Here is a 22,056-nt window from a genome sequence, read left to right as displayed (position 1 = left end):
CCGAGGATTTACGCTTTACTAAGTGTCTTTGAGTGTTTCTATCAATGACTTAGATAAAAGCAGTTTCCCATCACCAATTTCCCAGATGACACAAAGTAGAATACAGAATACTGAGCTAGATCAAGAGGGAACTTGATAGACTAGATTGTAGAGACTAGCAAACTATGAGAAGAAACCAGATGCAGCCTTCTGCCTCTTTTTGTATGGCCTCAGGCTAAAAATAGTGGTATATTTTAGAGCATATTTAGCTTGAAGAAAAGATGATTCAGAGGGATATGATCCTGCTTTTAAATATTTGAAGGGTTATCATATGAAGGGGGATTAGCCTTGGTCTCTTTGGAACCTGAGGATGATGGATGGGTATTGCAGCAAATTGATGTCAGGACAAATTTCCCAATAATTCAAATTGCACAAAAGTAGAAAATGAGATGCCTCCAGGGGAAAGGGGGACCTTTCAGTAAAGGCTGGACAATTTCTTGGGTATATTATCATCCAAACTCTGGGATGCTGGGACTCAAGTGAAGACTCATATGCTATGGTGTTGCTGTTCAGTTGTTTTGGCCATGACTGACTTTGTGACCCCACTGGGGTTTTTTTTGGCAAAGATACTGGAGTGGTTTACCATTTCTTTTTCCAGGTCATTTTACAGATGAGGAAACTGAGGCAAACAGGGTGAAGTTACTTGTCCAGGACCACACAGTAAATATGTGAGGCCAGATTTAAATTCAGGTCTCCTCATGCCAGGTTTGGTGCTCTATCCACTCACCACCCAGCCACCTGTATGGACTGACAATTATTTAGAACCAAATTGCAGTCAGAGGGAGGCAGATGCAATTGGGGAACAAAAAAGAAAACACGTGAGCTTGTAAGTACTTGCCCCTATGGAATTCAGGGAAGCCACCTTCTCAAGTAGAATCCCAGAATTACTGACACAGCTAGGAAAGATCTTGGAGAAAATCTAGCTCAACTCTCATCATGTACAAATGAGGAAACTGAAGTCTAAAGGGGTTGGAATAGGGAGGGGAGTGAGCAATGCCTTGGCTTGTCTTATAGCTTCAGGTAAAGAGAGAAATGAAGAGGGATCAGTGTGTTTGTGTTTTGTTTCCCCTTCTTTCCCAGTGAAGGAGTGAGGAATGAGAGAAGTGGGAGACATAGCGAGGAGGTCTGGGGCAAGAAAATAGCAAGGAAAAAAGTCACTTTAGCTACGGAACAAGAGAGCTTGGAAATAAGGAGATTGTCTGTAGTCCAGAGAAGAAAAAAGTTGGAGGCAGAACATTGAAAGGGATGACTCAATATAGTGAATGATTAGAGTCAAAGGACCTGCATTCAGATCCCATTTCTGCCATTTAGGCAGTTCCCTTAAGTTCTCTGGATCACTGGTGTCTTCATCTAGAAAAAGGGATTGGACTAATTAGCCTCTGAGGTCTAGTCTAGATCTGAATCTGAAGAAAAAACAATTTGGAGTAGGGGGTATATGATGGCTGCCTTAAAATATTTGAAAGACTGTCATGTGGAGGAGGGACTGTCCATTTGGCTGGCTCAGTTTAAGCTTGATGGCAGAACTGATCAATCTGTGAAGGAGGGAAATTAAGAGAAAGAAAAGGTAAAAAGAAGGAAATCCTTCCAACCTTCCATATACCATAAGTAGAAATAAAAAGATCTGGGTGTGTATGAAGAAGAACAGAATTTGAAATAAGCAGAAGTAATAGAAAGAAAGGAATCAAAGGAGAAAGGGACTCCAGAGGTTGTCTTGTGTCAAATTTGATTCAAACCTCACTTCACCCTTAAGGATGTTATAAGCCCCATAGGAATATATGTTATATACATAATATGCAGGGGAAAGACCAAACCAGCTTTGAGCTGTAAAAGCTAAAAATATAAATACAAGGAAAGGTATGAGAATATGAGTCCATTGTATTTACAGGAATCATAACTCTATTGGGCTGGTCTTTTTTCTTTTTCTTTTTTTTTTTTTTTGAGGTTAAATGATTTGTCCAGGGTCACACAGCCAGTAAATATCTGAAGCTGGATTTGAACTGAGGTCCTCCTGGCTCTAGAGCCTAGCCACACCAGGGATAGTTTTTTAAAATTTGTTTAATGCACTTACATTAACTGATGCTGAGCGAAATGAGCAGAATCAGGAGAACATTGTACACAGTAACAACAAAATTAAGTGATGATCAATTGTGATGGACTTAGTTCTTCTCAGCCATACAGTGATTCAGGTCAATTACAATAGGCCTGGAATAGCAAATGCCTTTAACATCCAGAGAGAGAACTATGGAGACTGAATGTGGGTGGAAGTGTTTTCACTTTTTTTCCCCTTTGATCTGATTTTTCTTGCACAATATGACAAATATGGAAATATATTTAAAAGGATCACATGTATTTAACCTATATCAGCATATTTGCTGTCTTGGAGAGGGAGGAGGGAAGGGAGGGAGGGAAAAATTTTGGAACACAAAATCTTACAAAAATGCATGTTGAAAACTATCTTTACGTGTATTTGAAAAAATAAAACACTATTGAGAGAAAGGATAACTTCCACTAAAGTCTTTTTCTGGTTTCCTCATTATGAGATAGAGGGGAATCTGGGTCCTTTAAAGCCTACGCCTAGGAGCACTGGTTTGGGGAAGGTTACCATTCTGGAAAGGCTTTAATAGGGAATTGGAAGGCATTTTGTGCTACCATCATGAGGAAGGCAGAAGAAAATAAAGTTCTTCGAGCAGGAAGCCAAGAGCTGTTATCAATAGCACCAAGGAGAAAACTGGGTTCTTTCTCCTCCTCACCTTCCTGTTCTCCTGCTTCCCCCTTTCTAAGCTGTCTATAGATAGCTTAGAAAGGTAGCACCAATCAAACTGTGCATACCCTTTGACCCAGCAGTGTTTCTTCTGGGCTTATATCCCAAAGAGATATTAAAGAAGGGAAAGGGACCCGTATGTGCAAAAAGGTTTGTGGCAGCCCTGTTTATAATGGCCAGAAACTGAAAACTGAGTGGATGCTCATCAGTTTAGAAATGGCTGAATAAGTTATGGTGTGTGAATGTAATGGAATATTATTCTGTAAGAAACGACCAGCAGGATAATTTCAGAGAGGCCTGGAGAGACTTACATGAACTGATGCTAAGTGAAATGAGCAGGATCAGGAAAGTATTATACATAGCAACAGCAATATTATATGATGATCAATTCTCTTTTCAACAATGAGATGATTCAGGCCAGTTCCAATGATCTTGTGATGGAGAGAACCATCTGCACCCGGAGAGAGAACTGTAGGAACTGAGGGTGGATCACAACCTAGCATTTTCACTCTTTTTGGTTTGCTTGCATCTTATTTTTTCTCATTTTTTCCTTTTTGATCTAATTATTCTTGTGCAGCAAGATAAATCTATAAATATGTATGCACATGTTGGATTTAACACATTTTTATCATGTTTAATATATATTGGATTACTTGCCATCTGGGGGGAGGGGATGGGGGGAAGGGGGAGAAAATTGGAATACAAGATTTTGTAAGGGTCAATGTTGAAATATTATCCACGCATATGTTTTGAAAATAAAAGGCTTTAATTTAAAAAAAGAAAAAAGAATGAAAAGTAGAGCCAATTAAAAAATGAGGAAAGTCTGGGAAAACTGGCTTTAATACTGAAGAAGGAACAGAACAATCGGGAAGGACAATTAGAGAACGCTATGAGACCTCTTAGTGGCCAAGCAACATAGCTTTGGGAAGCCTGGTCACATGTGTAGCTTTCTGTGCATGTTCCCCTGTGGTTTGGTTGTTTTCAATTCTAATTGTGTCCGACTCTTTGTGATCCCATTTGGGGTTTTCTCCGAAGAGATGCTGGAGTGGTTCGTGATTTCCTTCTCCAGCTCATTTTACAGATGGGGAAACTGAGGAGACAGGTCTAAGTGACTTGCTTGGGGTCATACAGCTCATGAGTGACTGAGGCTGGATTTGAGCTGACAAAGGTGAGTCTCTTGACTTCAGGCCCAGCATACTATGTACCTTAGTACATCTAGCTGCCTTCTAGCAACCTAATATTATATAGATTTCTATAAAGGGATGTATAGGATAACATTAAGCAGCTAGGTGGCACATGGGAGAGTACGAGACCTGAAGTCAGGAAAACCTGAGTTCAGTTGTAGCCTCAGACACTTACTAGTTGTATGACCCTGGAGAAGTCCCTTCTCCCTGTTTGCCTCAATTTCCTCACCTGTAAAATGAGATAGAGGAGGAAATGGCAAACCACTCCATTATCTCTTCCAAGAAAACCCCCAATGGGGTCATGAGAGTCGTATGTGACTAAAAAAGGACTAAATAACAGAGATCTTAGGGCAGGGCCTATGCTACAGGACCTGAATCAGTGATCCTATGAAGAGGTCAGTGACTACTTCATCTTTGTCACTTTTTGAGACCTTCCCCATTTTCCCATTTTCTCATGAGAACTGGCAGTCTGTCACCTCAGGGCTCATTTAATAGGGGTGACAATCAACTGCCCTAAGGCTATATTCACCATCCCTGTAACTCCTAAAAACAAACTTCTCTTCCCAGATCACCACTCTTATAAGTGTTGTAGCTTCCAACTAAAATATAAGCAACATTAAATTATATTTGCAACACATAGTGTGTTCACCATATGAAATAAAGCACAGTATCTGGCACATAGTAGGCACTTTCCCCCAACTTATCACATATATTGTGTTCACCATTCAGGGGTCCTCAAACTTTTTAAATAGGGAGTCAGTTCACTGTCCCTCAGACTGTTGGAGGGCCGGACTATAGTAAAAACAAAAACTTTGTTTTGTGGGCCTTTAAATAAAGAAACTTCATAACCCTGGATGAGGGGATAAACATCCTCACCTGCTGCATCTGGCCCTCAGGCCGTGGTTTGAGAACCACTGCATGTAATATGGTACAGCGCCTGCCATATAGTAGGTGCTTTCCCCCAATTTATTATATACAGTATATTCACCTCCATCATTTCATTTGCTTCTATAATATAGAAAATGTGATTATAGAACAAGAAACCTCTGATCATCAAACAAGAATATGGATAATGGGAAGGGGTTTTCAAAAGTTAGAAGTGGTTCATCCAAGTAGGAAGCTATATGAATTTTTGGGATTCACAAGCTCTGTCTATTTTACTTAAACATCCAAAGTGATCTCCATTCACATTCATAATTTCCTGGCTACGTCTGCCCGATATTTAAGACTTTTGTCTGATGTCATTGCCCCCAGCTCCATCAGCTTGCTTCAAGTCTTAGCCCTCTCTCCTTCACTATTCTTCTCTATGCCAGTAGATGTCGCTAACGCTGAAAGATTGGACCTCCAGTCCTGGAGGTAAACCCAGTAAAAGTCCCTGGGAATATAAGGCTATGTTGAAGTTTATGTATAAAGATATGGAACTGGAAGAGACCTCAGTGACCACCTAGTTCAATTCCTGCTTTATGCAGATAAGGAAACCAAGGCCCAGAGAAACTAAATGACTTGCTCAATGTCGGACAGCAAATATTCCAGGAGGTATTTGAATCCGTGTTTGACTCTAGAACTTATGCTCTTTCCACCTACTATGTTGTCCGCTGAATCCAATTTACTTAGCTAAAGAGCTAGATGACAGGAGAACTACAATTATGCCACATTTATACAGATGAATAAACTAAGATCTAGGCACAGAATAAGTGATATTTATGTGGCGCTTTTAAACTTAAAAAAAAAATGCATATATCCTTTGATCCTGGACCTGCATCCCAAAGAGATCATAAAAAAAGGGAAAGGACCCACACATGCAAAAAATGTTTGTAGCTGCGAGGAACTAGAAGCTGAGTGGATGCTATCAGTTGGGGAATGAAAAAGTTATGGATATAACGGAACTTTACTGTTCTATAAGAAATGATGAACAGGCTGATTTCAGAAAAGCCTGGAAAGACTTACATGAACTGATGCTGACTGAAATAAGTAGAAAACAGAAACAAGGTGATGTTTTGATCAACTGTGATCAACTGTATTTTCAACAACGAAGTGATTAAAGGCAATTTCAACAGACTTCACATGGAAAGTGCCAACTGTATCCAGAGAGAGAACTATAGAGACTGAATATGGATCAAAGCATAGTATTTTCACCTTTATTGTTATTATTTATTTGCTTGTTTTTTCCTTTTTAATCTGATTTTTCTTGTGCAATATGACAAATTTGGAAATATGTTTAGAAGAATTTCATGTGTTTAAACTATATAGGATTGCTTGCTGTCTTGGGAAGGGGGTTAGGGAAAGGGAGGGAGAAAAATTTGGAACACAAGGTTTTGCAAAGGTGAATGTTGAAAACTATTTTTATATGTATTTGGAAAAATACATGTAGCTATTAACAATTACTTTGTAGATGAAAAAAGTGTGTTGAGGTGGATAGTTGGAATCAGGAAATCCTGGGTTCAAATTCCATTTGTTAGCTGTCACTTCTCCTTCTGTGCTACAGTTTCCTCTCCTGTAAAAAGATAGTTTCTGAGGTCCCTTCAAAAATTAATTTTACAATTTTCCTTGACAGGTCCAGAACAAATAAAATCGGAAGATCAAAAAAGATTGAGCTTGAAAATATTGTATAATAGAAAGAACATTGAATTTAGAGTCATAATAAGAAATAGCATTTGTATAGCATTTTAAGATTTAACAAATATATTATGTGTTATACATACATATTTCATTTGAATCTCACATCAATCTTATCAGGTGTTTTTTTGTTGTTGCTGTTCAGTCATTTTGGTCATGTTAGTCCCTAATTCATTTTACAGATGAGGAAACTGAGACAAGCAGAGTGAAATGACTTGCCCAGGATCACACAACTAGTAAGTGTCTGAGGTCAAATTTGAACTCAGAAAGATTAGTATGTCTGACTACAGGATCAACACTCTGTGCATTATGGTGCCACCCAACTGCCCGAAAAGATGAATAGCCATCATTAAAAATGAGACTTTCTGACTCCAAACTTGGCCATCTATTCACAAATGAAACTGAGAGAGGTTCAAGTACTTTGCTCAAGTTCACAAAGCTAGTAGGTAGCAGAGATAAGATTTGAACTCATCTTCTTGCTTTTGAATTTAGCATTCTATCCATGGCACAAACCACACTGTCTAGAATCCCAAGTTCTAAACCCAGCTATAATCCTTAATATGTAGTGTTAGTCGGTAGTTGATCACTTTGAGTGTTTCCTCATCTGCAAATGAGGGGCTTATATTAGATCAGCAGTTCTTAAACTTTTTAATCTCAAGACCCCTTTACACTCTCAAAACTTACTGAGAATCCCAAAGAGCTTTTAAGGATGTAGATTATGTTCACTGCATACTAACACAAGAAAGAAATAGGCAAATCATATCTTAGTCTTAAGTATGAAAATAATTTTGCCCTTGAAGGCCCACTGAAAGGTTCTTGGGGATCCTCAGGGATCCTGTGAACACACGTGGAGTACCACTGGATTAGATAAACTCTAAGATCCCCACTAACTTTACAACTCTGATTTCATGATTTAAAAAATTGGCAATTTTGATTAAGTGATTTGCTCAGGGCCACACAGCTAGTATCAAGTAGATTTGAACTCAAGTTTTCCTGACTTCAGGACTGATGCTCTATTCACTACACTATTAGGGAAAATTACCTGGAAGGGCACCCCACCTCAGGAGAGATAGGGAAGTTTGTCCGAGGCTACGACAAGCTTTGATGCAGGAACTTGGTTACTAGTAAACCTAGTGGGGGATCAGAATAGCCTTAGAAGGGTCAATGAATGCAGGTTGTTTAATGGATCAGACAAGATAGGAATGGAAATAGACAAAAAAGGGATCTCTTAGGCTGTCTAGTCCATCCCCTCTTTTCTTTTTTTAACAGATGGGCAACTGAGATCCAGCAAGGCCAAATATAAGTAGTAACAGGGGTAGGATTTGAAATCAGTTTTTTATGATTTTAAAGCCAATGATCTTTTTATTGTATTACGCAACCTCTCTTGGCTGTGTACGTTTGCTTAGTTGGTTTGCTTAGTTGCCAAAAAGGTTGATTTTTCCCTCTGGCAGGTTCCCAGTATTTTGATTTCCACATAGAGAAGGAGGAAAGGAAGATAAAGGGAAAGAAGGAGGCAATGAGAAAGCAAAGAAGGAGGGAAGAGGAAAGAAGGAAGTGGAGAAGTAATGAAGAAAGGATGGAAGGAGGAAAGAAGGAAGAAAGAAAGGAGAGAAGGAGAAAAGAAGGAAGGGAAGAAGGAAAGAAGGGAAGGAAGAAGGAGGTAGAGGAGGGGAAAAGGAAAGGAGAAAAAAAGAAATGAGGGAAGAAAGAAAGAAAATAAAAAAGGAAAGAGAAGGAGGAAGGAAGAAATAGGGGGCAGCTAGGTGGCTCAGTGGATAGAGTACTGAACCTGAAGTCAGAAAGACTCATCTTTCTGAGTTCAAATTTGTGTCATCTTCGACAACTTAACCCTCTTTGCCTCAGTTTCCTCATCTGTAAAATGAGGAAAATAAGAGCATTTAACTACTATTATGAGGATAAAATGAGATATTTGCAAAGCTTAAGGGAGCAGCTGGGTGGTACACCAGATGCAGTATTGAGCTTGAAATCAGGGGAAAAAATCATTTCTGAGTTCAAATCTGGTCTTATATATTTACTGGCTTCTCAGAAGGAGAAAGAGAAGAAGGAAGAGAAGGAAGAGGAGGAGGAGAAAGAGGAAGAAGAGGAGGAAAAGAAGGAAGAAATAGAAAGGAAGGAAGAAGAAAAGGAGCATTAAGAGGAAGGAAGAGAACAGGAAGTAGGAGGAGCAGAAGATTATAACAACAATGATGATGATAACTCAGTCAATACTCGTATAATAAAGAGTTGGTCCCAGATCTAGCAAGTCCTGGGCTCAATTCCTGCCACATATTTGGGCAAAAGATCTAATTTTTTCAGTGCTCTGATAAGTTTTCTAAGACCCTAAGAACAGTGGCTGATTTGCAATTGATGTTCCTTTAAGATGACCCTCTTGGTTGTTGTATACAATATTTTCAAAGTACTTATATCCATCATCTCATTTGATCCTCTCAAAAACTGTTGGGGATAGGAACAATTATCTCCATTTTACACATGAGGAAACTGAGGCTCGCACTTTGTCCAGGGTCAGTCACACAGCTTTCTAGTATCAGAACTAGAATTTGTGAACAGTGAATTCTCCTAATCTCTATAACCCCATACATCTGCATTACACTTTTAGCTTTTCAAAGTGCTTTCATACAATTATCATGGTTTTTTCCCATAAATCATAAAAATTTCCCCAAATTATATGTTAAAACAATTTCTAACATATTTTTCAAAAGTTTTGAGTTCTAATTTCTCTTTTCCCCTCTCTTTTCATCCCCTCCCTGAGACTCTAAACAATTAAATCACGTTGTTTTTTTGTGGCAATCTTTGAAGTTGGTATTCAAGTAGACAGACAGATGGTCTGGAAATCAGGATATTTGAGTTCTAATATTGAGCATATGACTTCAAGCATCTATTCCCTGTGTGACCTTGGAGGTCACAATCTCTCTGGGCCTCAATTTCCTCATCTGTAAAATGAATAAATTGAACTAGATGGCTTTGGAGACTTCATCTAGTTCTAGTTTTATGATCATTAGCCTCAATTTTCTTACATTTAAATTGAAGCAATCAGACTAGATGATTTTATGGGCTTTTTAAATTCTAAAAAATTTGTTCCATCTACCTCATGATTATTGTTTCTTGCTTTTTTCCCCCTGAGGCAATTGGGATTAAGTGACTTGCCCAGGGTCACACAGCCAGGAAGTGTTAAGTGTCTGAGGCCAAATTTGAACTCAGGTCCTCCTGACTTCAGGGCTGGTGCTTTACCAAAGTTCTTTAGAGCAAGAATTCTTAACATTTTATACATTCATGTTCTGGGATAACCAGCTATAAATGACTTTGCTATTCTCAGCAGTACAATGACCTACAACTACTCTGAAGGACTTAGGATGAAAAATCCTATCCATACTCAGAGAAAGAACTGATTGTATCTGAATATAGATTGAAGCATTCTCTCTCTCTCTCTCTCTCTCTCTCTCTCTCTCTCTCTCTCTCTCTCTCTCTCTCTCACTCCTTTAAAATTTTACTTCTCTTGAGGGTTTTTATTTTCATCAGGGTGGGAGATCTATGTTTTCTTTCACAACATGACTTTTATGGAAATATTTTGCATAACTTCACACGTAGTTTCTTAATTGTGGGTGGGGATAAGGGAGAAAACCTAGAACTCAAAAAATTTAAAAACTTAAAAAAAGTTTTAAATGTAATGGAAAAATATTAAATAAATATATCAAAAACATTTTTTTTGCATCCTTGGAACTCTTGACAATCTGATAAAGCCTATGGAACCCTCTTGAGAAAAATATTTTTCAAAGATAAAACAAAATTCATAGGATTGCAAAGCAAACCAAAGACTATTGAAAATTAAAATGTGATTTTTAAAGAAAAATTCAAATTCACAAATCCCCCAAATCCTAAATAGACATTTTCCATTGACTCCAGCTTGAGAACCCCTGATTTGGCTGATTTCAGAAAACCTTAGAAAGATATACATGAACTGATGCTGAGTAAAGTGAGCAAAATCAAGAGGACATTGTGCACAATAACAACAGTATTATGTGATGATCAAGTATGATGGACTTGGCTCTTTTCAACAATGAGGTGATTCAAGGCAATTCCAATAGACTTCACATGGAAAGTGTCAGCTGCATCCAGAGAGAAAATTTAATGTAGATCAAAGCATAGTATTTTTTCCATACTTTTTTCCCATACTTTTCTTGTTGTTTGTTTGCTCATTTGTTTTTTTTTTTTCCCTTTGTCATGTTTTTTTTTTTTTTTTCCCTTTTTGGTCTGATTTTTCTGATGCAGCACGACGAATATGGAAATATGTTTAGAAGAATTGCACCTGTTTAATCTATATTGGATTGCTTAGTGGGGTAAGGAGGGGAGGAGAAGAGAGAGAGAAAAAAAAATCTGGAACAAAAGGTTTTGCAAAGGTGAATGTTGAAAACTATCTTTGTATGTATTTGGAAAAATAAAATACTACTAAAAAATTTTTTTGGGGGGAAAGAATTCCCGACTTACAACTGTGAAAAACTTTGCTATTCTCAGTAATACAAAGTTCCATGATTACTCTGAAGGACTTATGATGAAAAAATGCTATCCATACCCAAAGAAAGAACTGATTGTATCTGAATACAGATTAAAGCATACTTCTCCCTTCTTTAACTTTATTTTTCTTGAGAGTTTTTTTTGGAGGAGAGATTATAATTTCTTTCACAACATGACATTTATGAAAATGTTTTGCACAACTTCACATGTACCTTCTTCTTCTTTTTTTGCTGAGGCATTTGAGGTTAAGTGACTTATCCAGGGTCACACAGATAGGAAGTGTTAAGTGTCTGAGATCAGATTTGAACTCAGGTCCTCCTGACTTGAGGGCTGGTGCTCTATCCACTGCGCCATTTAGCTGCTCCCATATATGCCTTTTTAAAGGGGATTGGAGGTAGGGAGAGAGAGAATCTGGAACTCAAAGTTCTAAAAACAAATGTAAAAAATTGTTTTATTTGTAACAGGAAAATAAAAAATATTAAATTTAAAAAAATATAAAGAAGGCCCCAACTTAGAGGCTTGTAGGATTATAGATTTAGAACCAAAAGGAAATTTGGAGAAGTCTCTGAGTTCAAACTCCTCATTTTACAGATGAGGATCTGGAGACAGGTTAAGTGACTGGCCTAGGATCACACAGCTAATAGTGTTGAAGAAGGATTTAGACTCTAGGTCTTCCTGGCTTCAAGTCTGGGCTCTATTCATTCTTTCTTTATGTGATCTTTTCCCAGATATTGGTAAGAATGATTGAGAAAAAGATTCAAGTTACTTGTTTTATTTTGCCTCCTTCTTGGGGACAAGACTAGTAGAAGTAGAAAGACAAGTTCTTCCTTCTCGAGGACTCACTGTCCTTCAAGGGACAAACTTTCCTTGTTTATCAAGAGGAGAGTTGGGAGAAAGGAAGTTTGAGAAATGTCAATAAACAAGGAATAAAAATTGATGGCTGATAAAGGAAAATTTGGTATAAGAACAGAATGGCAATTCTGTTTTTCAGAGCTGCTTCTCTCCTTGGAGATGCCGTCATTTCTCCTTTTCTTCCTTCATGTTTAATCACATGTGGTTGAGGAGCAGAGAGAGAAGTATTCCACATGTCCAGCACAACCCTCCAGTTTGTGGCTTATAGAGGGGTAGATCATTTGTTTCCAAAACATGCCCTCACTCTTTGGGCATCATCATTCTTGGAAAAAGTGGGAGGTGGGGGAAGGGAGAAAGGAAAGAAATATTTCTATGGCTATTCTTCTAGGCCAGGAATCATGCCAAGCACTTTTATAAATTTGATCTCATTTGAGCCTCACAACAGCCTTGGGAAGCCCATGGAGAATTGAACAAACTAGGGCTGTGTCTCTCTATGTGAGTAGCCCTGGGCAAGTCACGTGAACTCTGTCTCAACTTACTCATCTGTAAAATGGTATTACTACTTCATTCTTTCTTTCTTTCTTTTTTTTTGCAAGGCAATTGAGGTTAAGTGACTTGTCACACAACTAGGAAGTGTGAAGTGTCTGAGGCTGGATTTGAACTCAGGCTCTCCTGACTTCAGGATATGTGCTCTATCTCTTATGCCATCTAGCTGCTCTGAGAATACAATTTTATTTAATTTTTTAAATTAGGGAATAGCATTTTAAAAACATATTCAAGTATTTTTGGATTCTGATCTATATAGAATTATTTTTAGGACAGGAGGGGACGTCCGAAATAATCTAAAACAAAAGTTCTTAATCTTTCTTGTGTGTCAGGGACCCCTTTTGGGTAGTTTGGTGACACCTATGGATACCATGATAGAATGTTATTCAGTCATTTTTTAGTCATGCCCAATTCTTGAATGACCTCATATTCTTGGCAGAGATATTGCCAAGTATTTGGATTTCCTTCTTCAGCTCATTTTATAGATAAGGAGACGAGGCAAACAGGGTGAAGTGACTTGCCCAAGATCACAGAGCTGGTAAATGTCTGAGTCCAAATTTTAATTTAGGAAGATGAGTCTATCCACTGCATCACTTAACCATCCCCTTTTCAGGATAAATCTTTAAATAAGACTTTTAAATACATAAAATAAAATAGGATTATAAATGACACTAATTTTATTGAAAGCCAGTTATCAAAATATATACATTTTTTAAAAAGACTCCAAGTAAAGAAACCCTGAATGTCAATCCCTTCATTTAATAGGTGAAGCAACTGAGGTCAAGTGAAATAATGACTTGACCAAGACAATCATTTCATATGAATAGAACCCAATGGGACCTAGTGTGACAGAATTTAGAATAGTATAAAGCTCTGCAAAGCAACTAGGGATTGTAAATATTATTATTGATGGTTCCCTACACACATCAAGCTAATTCCTAAAAAATATTTGTTTGCAAGTCATGTAATTTTTTAAATGCAGTGGGGAGGTTTGCTAAAGAAAGGACCCTACCACTCCAATCATTTTCTAAACTTGAGAATCATTTTGTCATATTATTATTGCCACTCTCCCCTCAATATGATCGGATATGCAAATTTGATTTTTCAGTAACCTTTCCCATCCTCATTAGGTCTAGAAGTAGCTTGGGAAAGGCCAGGTTCTGTGGGAGCAGGGAGCCACAGAACTGATATCACAGACTGGAGATGATCACCCAGGCTCTGCTGCTAAGTAGCCTCAAGATCCCAACTTAATTATTTAAACTTTCTGTGCCTCGATTTTTTGATCTATTGTGTGAGACCAGAATGACGAAAGGTAGTTTAATCCAATGATGTCAAACTCAAATAGAAACTGATCCTGAGGTCAGTATAGTGATTGAAAAAAGAAAACTACAAATTAACATTTCTGTATTGTATTTTTATTAATTTTTGTTAAACATTTCACAATTACAGTTTTATCTGGTTTCAGACATACTCTGGAGTTTTGTGGACTCCTGGACTTCAAGTTTGACACTCCTGGATAAGACAGTAGCCTTGGAGTCCTTCTTCTTACCTCCTTTCTGACATTTAACAGCTGTATGACTTTGGACAAATCACTTCCATTCTAGGGAGCCTCCATCCCCGCATCTCTAAAAATGGTTACAATAATATCCATAGTGCCACAAAATTGTTGCTTAAATAAGATACTGTATATAGTGATGATCAGTCTTGAGACTGCTAATATAAATGTCCATTGCTATTACCAAGGTTTGAAAGTGTTCAAGTTAAAAGCAAAATGTTGTTCATTCACATTTAACTCTTCGTGATCCCATTTAGGGTTTTCTTGGCAAAGATATTGCAGTAGTTTGTCATTTCCTTCTCCAACTCATTTTACAGATGAGAAAACTAAGGTGAATTGAGTCACACAGCTAGGAAGTGTCTGAGACTGGATTTGAACTCCAGGCCCAATGCTCTATCTATTGTGTCATATAGCTGCTGTAGAAGCAAAATACAAGGGTACTAATTATTATGAGCAGGCTTAATGCAAACAATATTGAGTACATTGGAGCTGGAAATCTCCAAAGAATCCAGTTGGAAATGGGTCAGGAGAACTGCTAGCTATCATACCTCCAGGCTTCTCCCCACCCACCATATCTGCTCCTCAGGCACTAGTCTGTGGACTCAGTGCTAATAATAATTGCAGGAGGATGGGGAGGGGGAGAAAATAAAACAGCTTGGAAGCAGAGGATGAATTTGGCTTTTCCAAATGAATCTATAATCATTTAAAAATCTATTTTATATACTTATCTGTATATGCATTTTTATTAAAATTTAAACTCCTTGAGGGCAGCTCCCAGTAGGTGTTAATAAATATTTGTGGATGGAAATGCAGTTTGGTGTAGAGGATGAGGTACTGGAATTAGTCTAATGTTATGTTCAAATCTAGCCTTAAATACTCACTAGCTGTGTGACCCTGGGCAAGTCACTTAAATCATTCTGCCTCAGTTTCTTCATCTGAAAAATGAAGGAGGTTAGACTAGAAGGCCCCTAAGGTCCCTTTCTGTTCTAAATCTCTAATTCTATAATTGACTGACATTACCTTAACCTTTGAAAAGGGTCTTTGTCTTTTCTAAAAAAAAAAAAAAAAAAAAAGTCTCAAGTGATTTTCCTCCTCCACACGAATACTGCAGTTATCTCGATAAATTTAACACACCACAGTTTGCAGCCATCTGTTAGGAAGCAGAGAGGAGAGCTGGAGAGCTTTCAAAGCAAGCATCTAAACTCCCCACCTTCCTCCTCCTCCCCCACCCCTCGCCCCATCGGAGTGAAGTGAATTAAGTTTCCTAGCACCGGTGCTCAAAATAGCTCACAGAATAGGAAAAAACTCAGGCCTGCAAACAGCATGTCATTGCACTCAGCCAATTACATAAATCTAAGGAGGAAAAGCTGCACATAGGCCGGTGGGGCAGGAAAGAGGGAAAAGAACCATTAAAAAGGAGAGGTCTGTGATGATCTGGTAGAAGACTGGGGGTCTAGACCGAACTCTAACAAACTGTTGTTGTTTTTTCCTCCAGATCCCCAAACAATGCAGAGGTTGCTCTAACTCATTGATGTCAAACTCAGATAGAAACAGGAGCTGCTAAATTGTACCTATGATCCCTGAGGGTCACATATTGACAGAGAACATATTAACCTTACGGCAGAGTAGATAGAGCACTAATTCTAGAGTAAGGGTCCTCCAGCCTCAGATACTTATTGTGTGATCCTGGGCAAGTCATGTAACTTATTTGCCTCAGTTTCCTCATCTGTAAAATAGGAATAACCTATAAGATATAATAACCACACTTACCTGCCTGGGTTTTTGTGAGGATCAAATAAAATGAGTATTAGCTTAGTACCTGGCACATAGTAAGTGCTGTAATGACTGTTTTTAATTTTGTTTAATTACATTTTATTCTAGTTTGGGCCGACTCAAAAGGAGGCTGGCTTTGTGCTTGACACCCCTCATCTACCTGATTCCTAAGGTTGTCACATCCAGATTGACATTTTTGTGGTTCCTTTGTGTGAATGATACAAAAAAAGCCAGCCTCCTGTAGTTATTCCCGGCTCTGCTATTTGGGGATCACTTTCCCCACCTCTGCCAGACTGAATGCAGTGTTGCTCGCTTCATTGATCGGACATAATTTATTGATTTGAACAACATTTAGTACCATGATTTTATTATCAGTGACATAACAAATTTATACAACAAGAGGGTGCTGCCATTGGAGGGAGGGTCCTGGCCGCGGTCGGCAGCAGCAGCAACAGCAATAGGCAGCAGCAGGAGAGGTCCCACAGCATCCCCAGAGGCCACAGAAAGGAGGTGCAGCTCAGCCCCTCAGCAGCCAGACAAGCCTATCCCGGCCTGGCCTGGGGAAGAATGGTTCAACCTGGCTTTTCCACAAGCCGGCCTGTCGGACACTGCCCATCTGCTCAGCCTCAAGCAGGTTCGGAACCAGGCGTCTGAGGCCTGCATCGGTAGAAGGCATGCTGCAGGGGGGATGGTCTTGGTGAGTTGAGGATCTAGGGGAAGGGGTGTGTGTCCCGAGGGCAGATGATCAAGGAGGATTCTGCCGGCTCATAGAGAATTACTCTATTTCCTAAAGCCCCTGGGGCAGCCTTCTAGACTTCAAAGTGGCTTTAGCCAGCCATGGGGATCCGTGGCAAGAACCTCTAGAGGTTCATCTTGTTCACGAACTTGCCATCCACAGGGACATGGCCCGCAGAAAGAGAGCCAGATTGCCCGGGCCTGACCCTCCAGGCCCAAACATATCCTCCTCCACTACCCAGTCAATCCATCTAGTTTAGGCGCTGACTTGGGGGAGAAACACACTTACGGATGACTGAGAACTTCCTCACCACCTGCCCAGCCCCAGAATCAGGCTTTGTCCCATTCAGTCATCCACCGGGGCTTGGCTAGAGTGGGCATCTTGCCATTTGTCTAGCCTACCCACATTTCTCCTTATTGCTCTAAGGCTCCATTTAAACTTCCTTCTTTGCCGACTGCTCTTGTAGTAATGTTATCTGTCAACCAATTCTGCCTCCCCACTCCCCTTTCCCCCAAGTAGAGCATAAACTTCCGGGCTCAGGGACTATCCTGTTTTTTGTTTTGCATCTGAATCCCCAGCACTTAGCATAGTACCTGGAATATAAGTGCTTAATAAATGCTTTCTTGATTACAAACATTAACCCAAGAAATGCATTTCATAAGGAAGATGTCTTGTTTCCCTCCCTACTGCCAAAGTCAAACGGACAGGTCTCATTTATTTGCTTTTTTTTAAGTGATAAAAATTCCAACATGCTCTGTACAAGGCCCATTTGCTCCTAACCCTCAGCATCAGGAGACGTGCCCACAATGGGCAACTCCAAGATGACTCCCACCAAAAATTATTTGATTGTGTCCATCAGAAACAGGCGTGCCCCTTCAAGCAGCTGGTATCACAGGTTGGGCACGAAGATACAAGTGAAATGGCCAGTGGTGGAGGACAAGCAAAAGACAGGACCAGTCTCACAGACCTCAGATTGGCAAACAAGGGGGCAGTGAGGCTGGGAAAGTCAGTCCAAGGCTTGATGTTCTGACCAAGGTCACACTGCAGGGTGGAATTGGGAGCAAAGTTTCCCCATAATACGGAGTCAGTTTGGTTCTCTGCCAAACTTAGCAGCAGCAAGGGTTAAACCAGCCTTGCTGATCAGTGCCAGTGACCAGCACTTAATGCACCTATGTATATACGTACCCCCACACTGGGGCCTCAATATAGTATCCTAGCTTGGTAGAAGTGGGATAGGACCTTATAGATTAGTCCCACCTCCTCAATTTATAAAAAGGGAAATCGAGGCCCAGAGACATGAACTGACTTGCCTGAGGTCCTCACAGCAGCTGAGCTGGGGGCTAGACCCAAGTTTCCTGACACCTGAGTCCAATGCACTCTTCATTAATCCATTTGAAACCCCATCCATGGAGCTTTAGTTACAAAAGTACCAAAAAGACCTTGTTATAAGGCATTTACAACAAGAAGATATGGAATTTGAGGACAAGATCATAGCAAGCTGCTTGTGTTTGTACACATATACATGATGTATTTTTACCAGTTCATCCTCTCCTCATGCTACATTCTCTAAAATATACACAGAATAAAATAAATTTAAAAAAAAATCAGCATTTGTCATTACTGGCCTGCCAGGAAAAAAAAAATACCGACCTTGGGCTCTAGGTTAAACTGAGTGGAAAAGTTACGTGTGCCTCTTTTCCAAAAGGGCAGAGAGGTGAGCCTCGGCCAGCTGACTATCCCCCCCAAATTGTCCCCCTACTCACTCAATTTTTCTGAGCAGGCCTTGGGTCTGCCATGACCAAAGTGTTTTTAAAAAAATAGTCAAAAGTCTACCAGTAGATAGCACCCACAGCTACTCTGGATCCTTTCTTTAGCACTGAGCCCATGTTCCTAATAGGTCCTCGATAAATATTTCTTGAGTGAAGGCAAGCTATCTATTAAGGACCAGCTGGCTTTTCATTGTAGAGTTCATAAAGGGAAGAAGCTATAAGCTGTCTCCATGGATCTGGTTTCATACCTCTTTCCACTCAGTTCCACTCAAAATCCATTCTCCAAAAGCAAAGATCAACTCAAAGCCAGCTGTCGATCAGCTGGATAAATAAGTTCTATTAGCAGAAAAAAGGAAAAATTCTTCTCTATTCAACAGGAGTACAGAGGCAACTTATGAAGAAGACCCCTCCCTTTGCCAAAAGGAGTCACAGCCAGTTATAGTAAAAGACAAGAGGGTCTGTAGCCAAAAAGATGGGGGCAGGACACGCTGGGAACTGTAGTCTGTTTGGATGGCGCCTTCTATGAAAAAACATGGTAGAGGGCAGATGGGTTTGCCACAACTGATAAAACTAACAGCTGGGTCTAGTTAAATCAATGAATCAATCAATAAACATTTATTAAGCGCCTACTATGTGCCAGGCACTGTGCTAAATGCTGGAGCAAGTCAAGGATAGCAAAGACAACTGTGGGGATTTCCATAGTTTGGAAAGCACAACATCTTTTTCCTTGAATTCAGCTCTGCAATTCAGATTGGAACATATGCCTGTCACTGGGGCACCACAGATATTAGAGTCCAGGGTTAGGGTTGCTAAGAGAAAAGGTATTCCCATCACTGCGAGTCATTTTGGACTGATTTAGATAAATGATTTCTCCCCTTCCCTGGGATGGGCTCTGTGGTCAGGAGACAAATCAAAGAGGTGGAGGCAAGTCAGGGAGGTCCATGGAACGCTGAGTTAACAGGGTCTATGCTGAGCTGGGGAAGAGAATAGAGCTTTGCTGTTGTCAGATCCCTGGCTTAACTGGGGCCTAGGGAATAAGGTTTTGCTGAGAAACTGGAAACTTATGAATTAAGATAGTAGAAAATGGAGTGCATGGGGGAAGAAGGAAATTTTCCCTTGGAGAGAACAGCAAGATTAAATTATAGGAATGAATACATGTATGAAAGTCAAAAACTACTTTTGTAAAATCCAATGAAGCTTCTGGGTGAATCCTGTCAGCTCTCTGTGTCTATTGGCACATTGACACTAACTGAGCAAAAACAGAAGAATCACTTATTCTGGGTCCATTGTCTACATAGTCCTTATTGAGGTTCTAAATCCTGGCCAACTTTCAACCATCTTTTCTCAAATTGATCAACAGAATGGTGACTACTCCAAAGCACCAAGTAGTCCCTCCCGAGGTATAGAACATCTACTAATTATTGGTCAAGTGAGGATGGGTGAAGAGACTGGAGCAAATGAAAAAAAAAGGGGGTGGGCAGCCAGGGAAGATTAGTCCAATCTGTTCTGAGCTTTGAGGACTTCTCATCTTGGAAGCTTCCATCTTCATCGATGTCCACACCATACCTATGGAGGGTTCTGAAAATCCACAAACACAGGGACTTAAGGCTGGCTGTAGGGAGTGAGATAATTGTTCAATGGTCTCCTAAACGTCTGTTTTCCTACCAATTCTCTGTCTTGGTGAATGAGGTACTGGCTCGATCACAGACATGCAAATACAGCAGGAGGTGTAGTCTGGGAATTCCAGCATCACCTCTCCTGTTAGGTTCTTTTCTTTTCTTTTCTTTGCCTTTTCCTTTCCTTTCCCTTTCCTCCTTCCTTCCTTCCTTCCTTCCTTCCTTCCTTCCTTCCTTCCTTCCTTCCTTCCTTCCTTCCTTCCTTCCTTCCTTCCTTCCTTCCTTCCTTCCTTTCTTTTTTCTTTCTTTCTTCCTTTCTTTTTTCTGTCTTTCTTTCTTTCTTTCTTTTGGAGAGATGAAGAACAAGTGAAAACAAAAGTAACTGCACAGGTAGAACCAGCACAGATGTAGGTGTGCATGATTTAAAAAGCACACAAACACCCCAAAAATTGTTTTTTTCCTTTAGTCTTCTAATTCTTGGCTGCAGACTGACAAGAGAGGTGGTGCCTTAGACGCCCATTGTACACCAGATTCCTGTCTTTCCCCTAATTTCTTTCCTATTTTTACACCACCTTGGAACCTACTTCTATCAAAACCAGCCTGGACTTCCTAGGTGTCCCCTAGACCTTTTTCCTGTGGTAGGACAACTGCCATGTTTATCTCCACTTCTTGGCACATAAACATCCCCATCATTCACCATGACTAGAACATATGCAAAATTCATTTCTAAAATTCTCTCTGGGGCTGTGCTAAAATAAATCTGATCTTTGAGGGCATTCACACAGCCCCAAATAGGAAGCAAGCAAGCTGCCTTTTGCCAAAGGAGGGGAGGGGCTTCCCAAGAATCGTGGTCAACCCCTAAGGCTCAATTCCCCAGGCTCCCCACCCAGCATTAGGTTGAACTCCCACTTAGCTAGGTTTCTGATAAATAGACCTTTCATCCAGAAGCCCCTCACAGTCACTGCCATGAAGTGAAACTTGAGTCCAATGGCAGGGATAGAACATGGGACCAGAACTGGGCCCCAAGACCCAGGGGCAGTCCCAGGCCTTGGGTTCAGATTCCTCCCTCCCCCGCCTCCTCAAAGTAGATTCAGAGCAGTGAGGCTGCCAGTCAGGATCCCTTTTCTAATGTAGTGAGGCATACACAATGGTTGTGAATGAAAACGTAGCCACTGGAAACAGCAGATGCTTGCAAAAAATCAGGCCCCATGGCAACAGGGGAGGTATTCCAGGGAGAAAAGGTTGCTCCATTTTCTTTTCTCAGTCTTCTGGCCTCTGCCTTCACCACCAACCCATTCCCATGTTGGTGTCCAACATGATTAGGTGGATGCTTGTCTTTTTGTTTTTTCCTCTTTGCTTTTTACATGTCAAATAAAACCAGGTCGTTCTGTAAACAGAATCTTGTGTCCTTGGATCCCTCACAGTCAATCTCTCTTTAAGGTTTATGTTTGAAATGGGCTTCCACTGAAATAGGAAAAACAAACACACATACACACAGAGCCCGTTACAGTGAGATACAACTGGAACACAATGCTTTCCCTGTTTGACGGTGACATAATCATCCCAATGACAGCAGAACCACACTCTGACTCCTCCTATACAGATGGCTTTGCCAACTGCCCCCGACTTCCCAGAAATGTTCCCATTTGATTTTGGAAACTGAGAATAGTTTTTGAAGGACATTAAATTTCCCTGGGCTTCTGTCTCCTTTCTACTCCTGGGACCTGGTCACTAACTGGCCATCCCAAACAGAAGGAAAATGGGGAAGATGTGATTTTAAGGCTTCTTGCCAAGACCCACCCTAAGCAAGAAGTGGTGACCTCAGTTCCCTTCAGCCACTCAACCCAAGATCTCAGTCTCCATGACTACCATACTCCCAGGGGAAGGTCTTGTCTCACAGAACCAGGCTCAGGGTTATAGAACTGCAGCATCCTTTCCTTCCCTCCTTCCTCCCTTTCAACAATGTAAAGGGGGAGAACATGGGGACTTAATGAGATGATAAAATAGAAACATTTTAAGAGGGCCAGGAGAAAAAAAAGTAGGTAAAAGCATGCTTGTTGACTCATCCCTTCTCCTTTA

At 40.1% G+C, this 22,056-nt stretch overlaps 1 protein-coding gene across 1 annotated transcript in view; it reads right to left on the bottom strand.

Moving 5' to 3' along the window:
* Positions 1–13,921: 13,921 nt before the first annotated feature.
* The window catches only part of ADAP1 (ArfGAP with dual PH domains 1), a 176,718-nt gene continuing 168,583 nt past the window's right edge, over positions 13,922–22,056 (bottom strand). The window contains exon 11 of the mRNA XM_052000571.1: positions 13,922–21,441. Within this exon, the coding sequence (XP_051856531.1) occupies positions 21,413–21,441 (29 nt within the window). The 3' untranslated portion in view covers positions 13,922–21,412. The remainder of the gene's footprint in view (positions 21,442–22,056) is intronic.

The sequence above is a fragment of the Antechinus flavipes genome, chromosome 1, assembly GCF_016432865.1.
Source record: "Antechinus flavipes isolate AdamAnt ecotype Samford, QLD, Australia chromosome 1, AdamAnt_v2, whole genome shotgun sequence".
NCBI lineage: Eukaryota > Metazoa > Chordata > Mammalia > Dasyuromorphia > Dasyuridae > Antechinus > Antechinus flavipes.
This window is presented reverse-complemented; position numbering and strand designations above follow the sequence as displayed.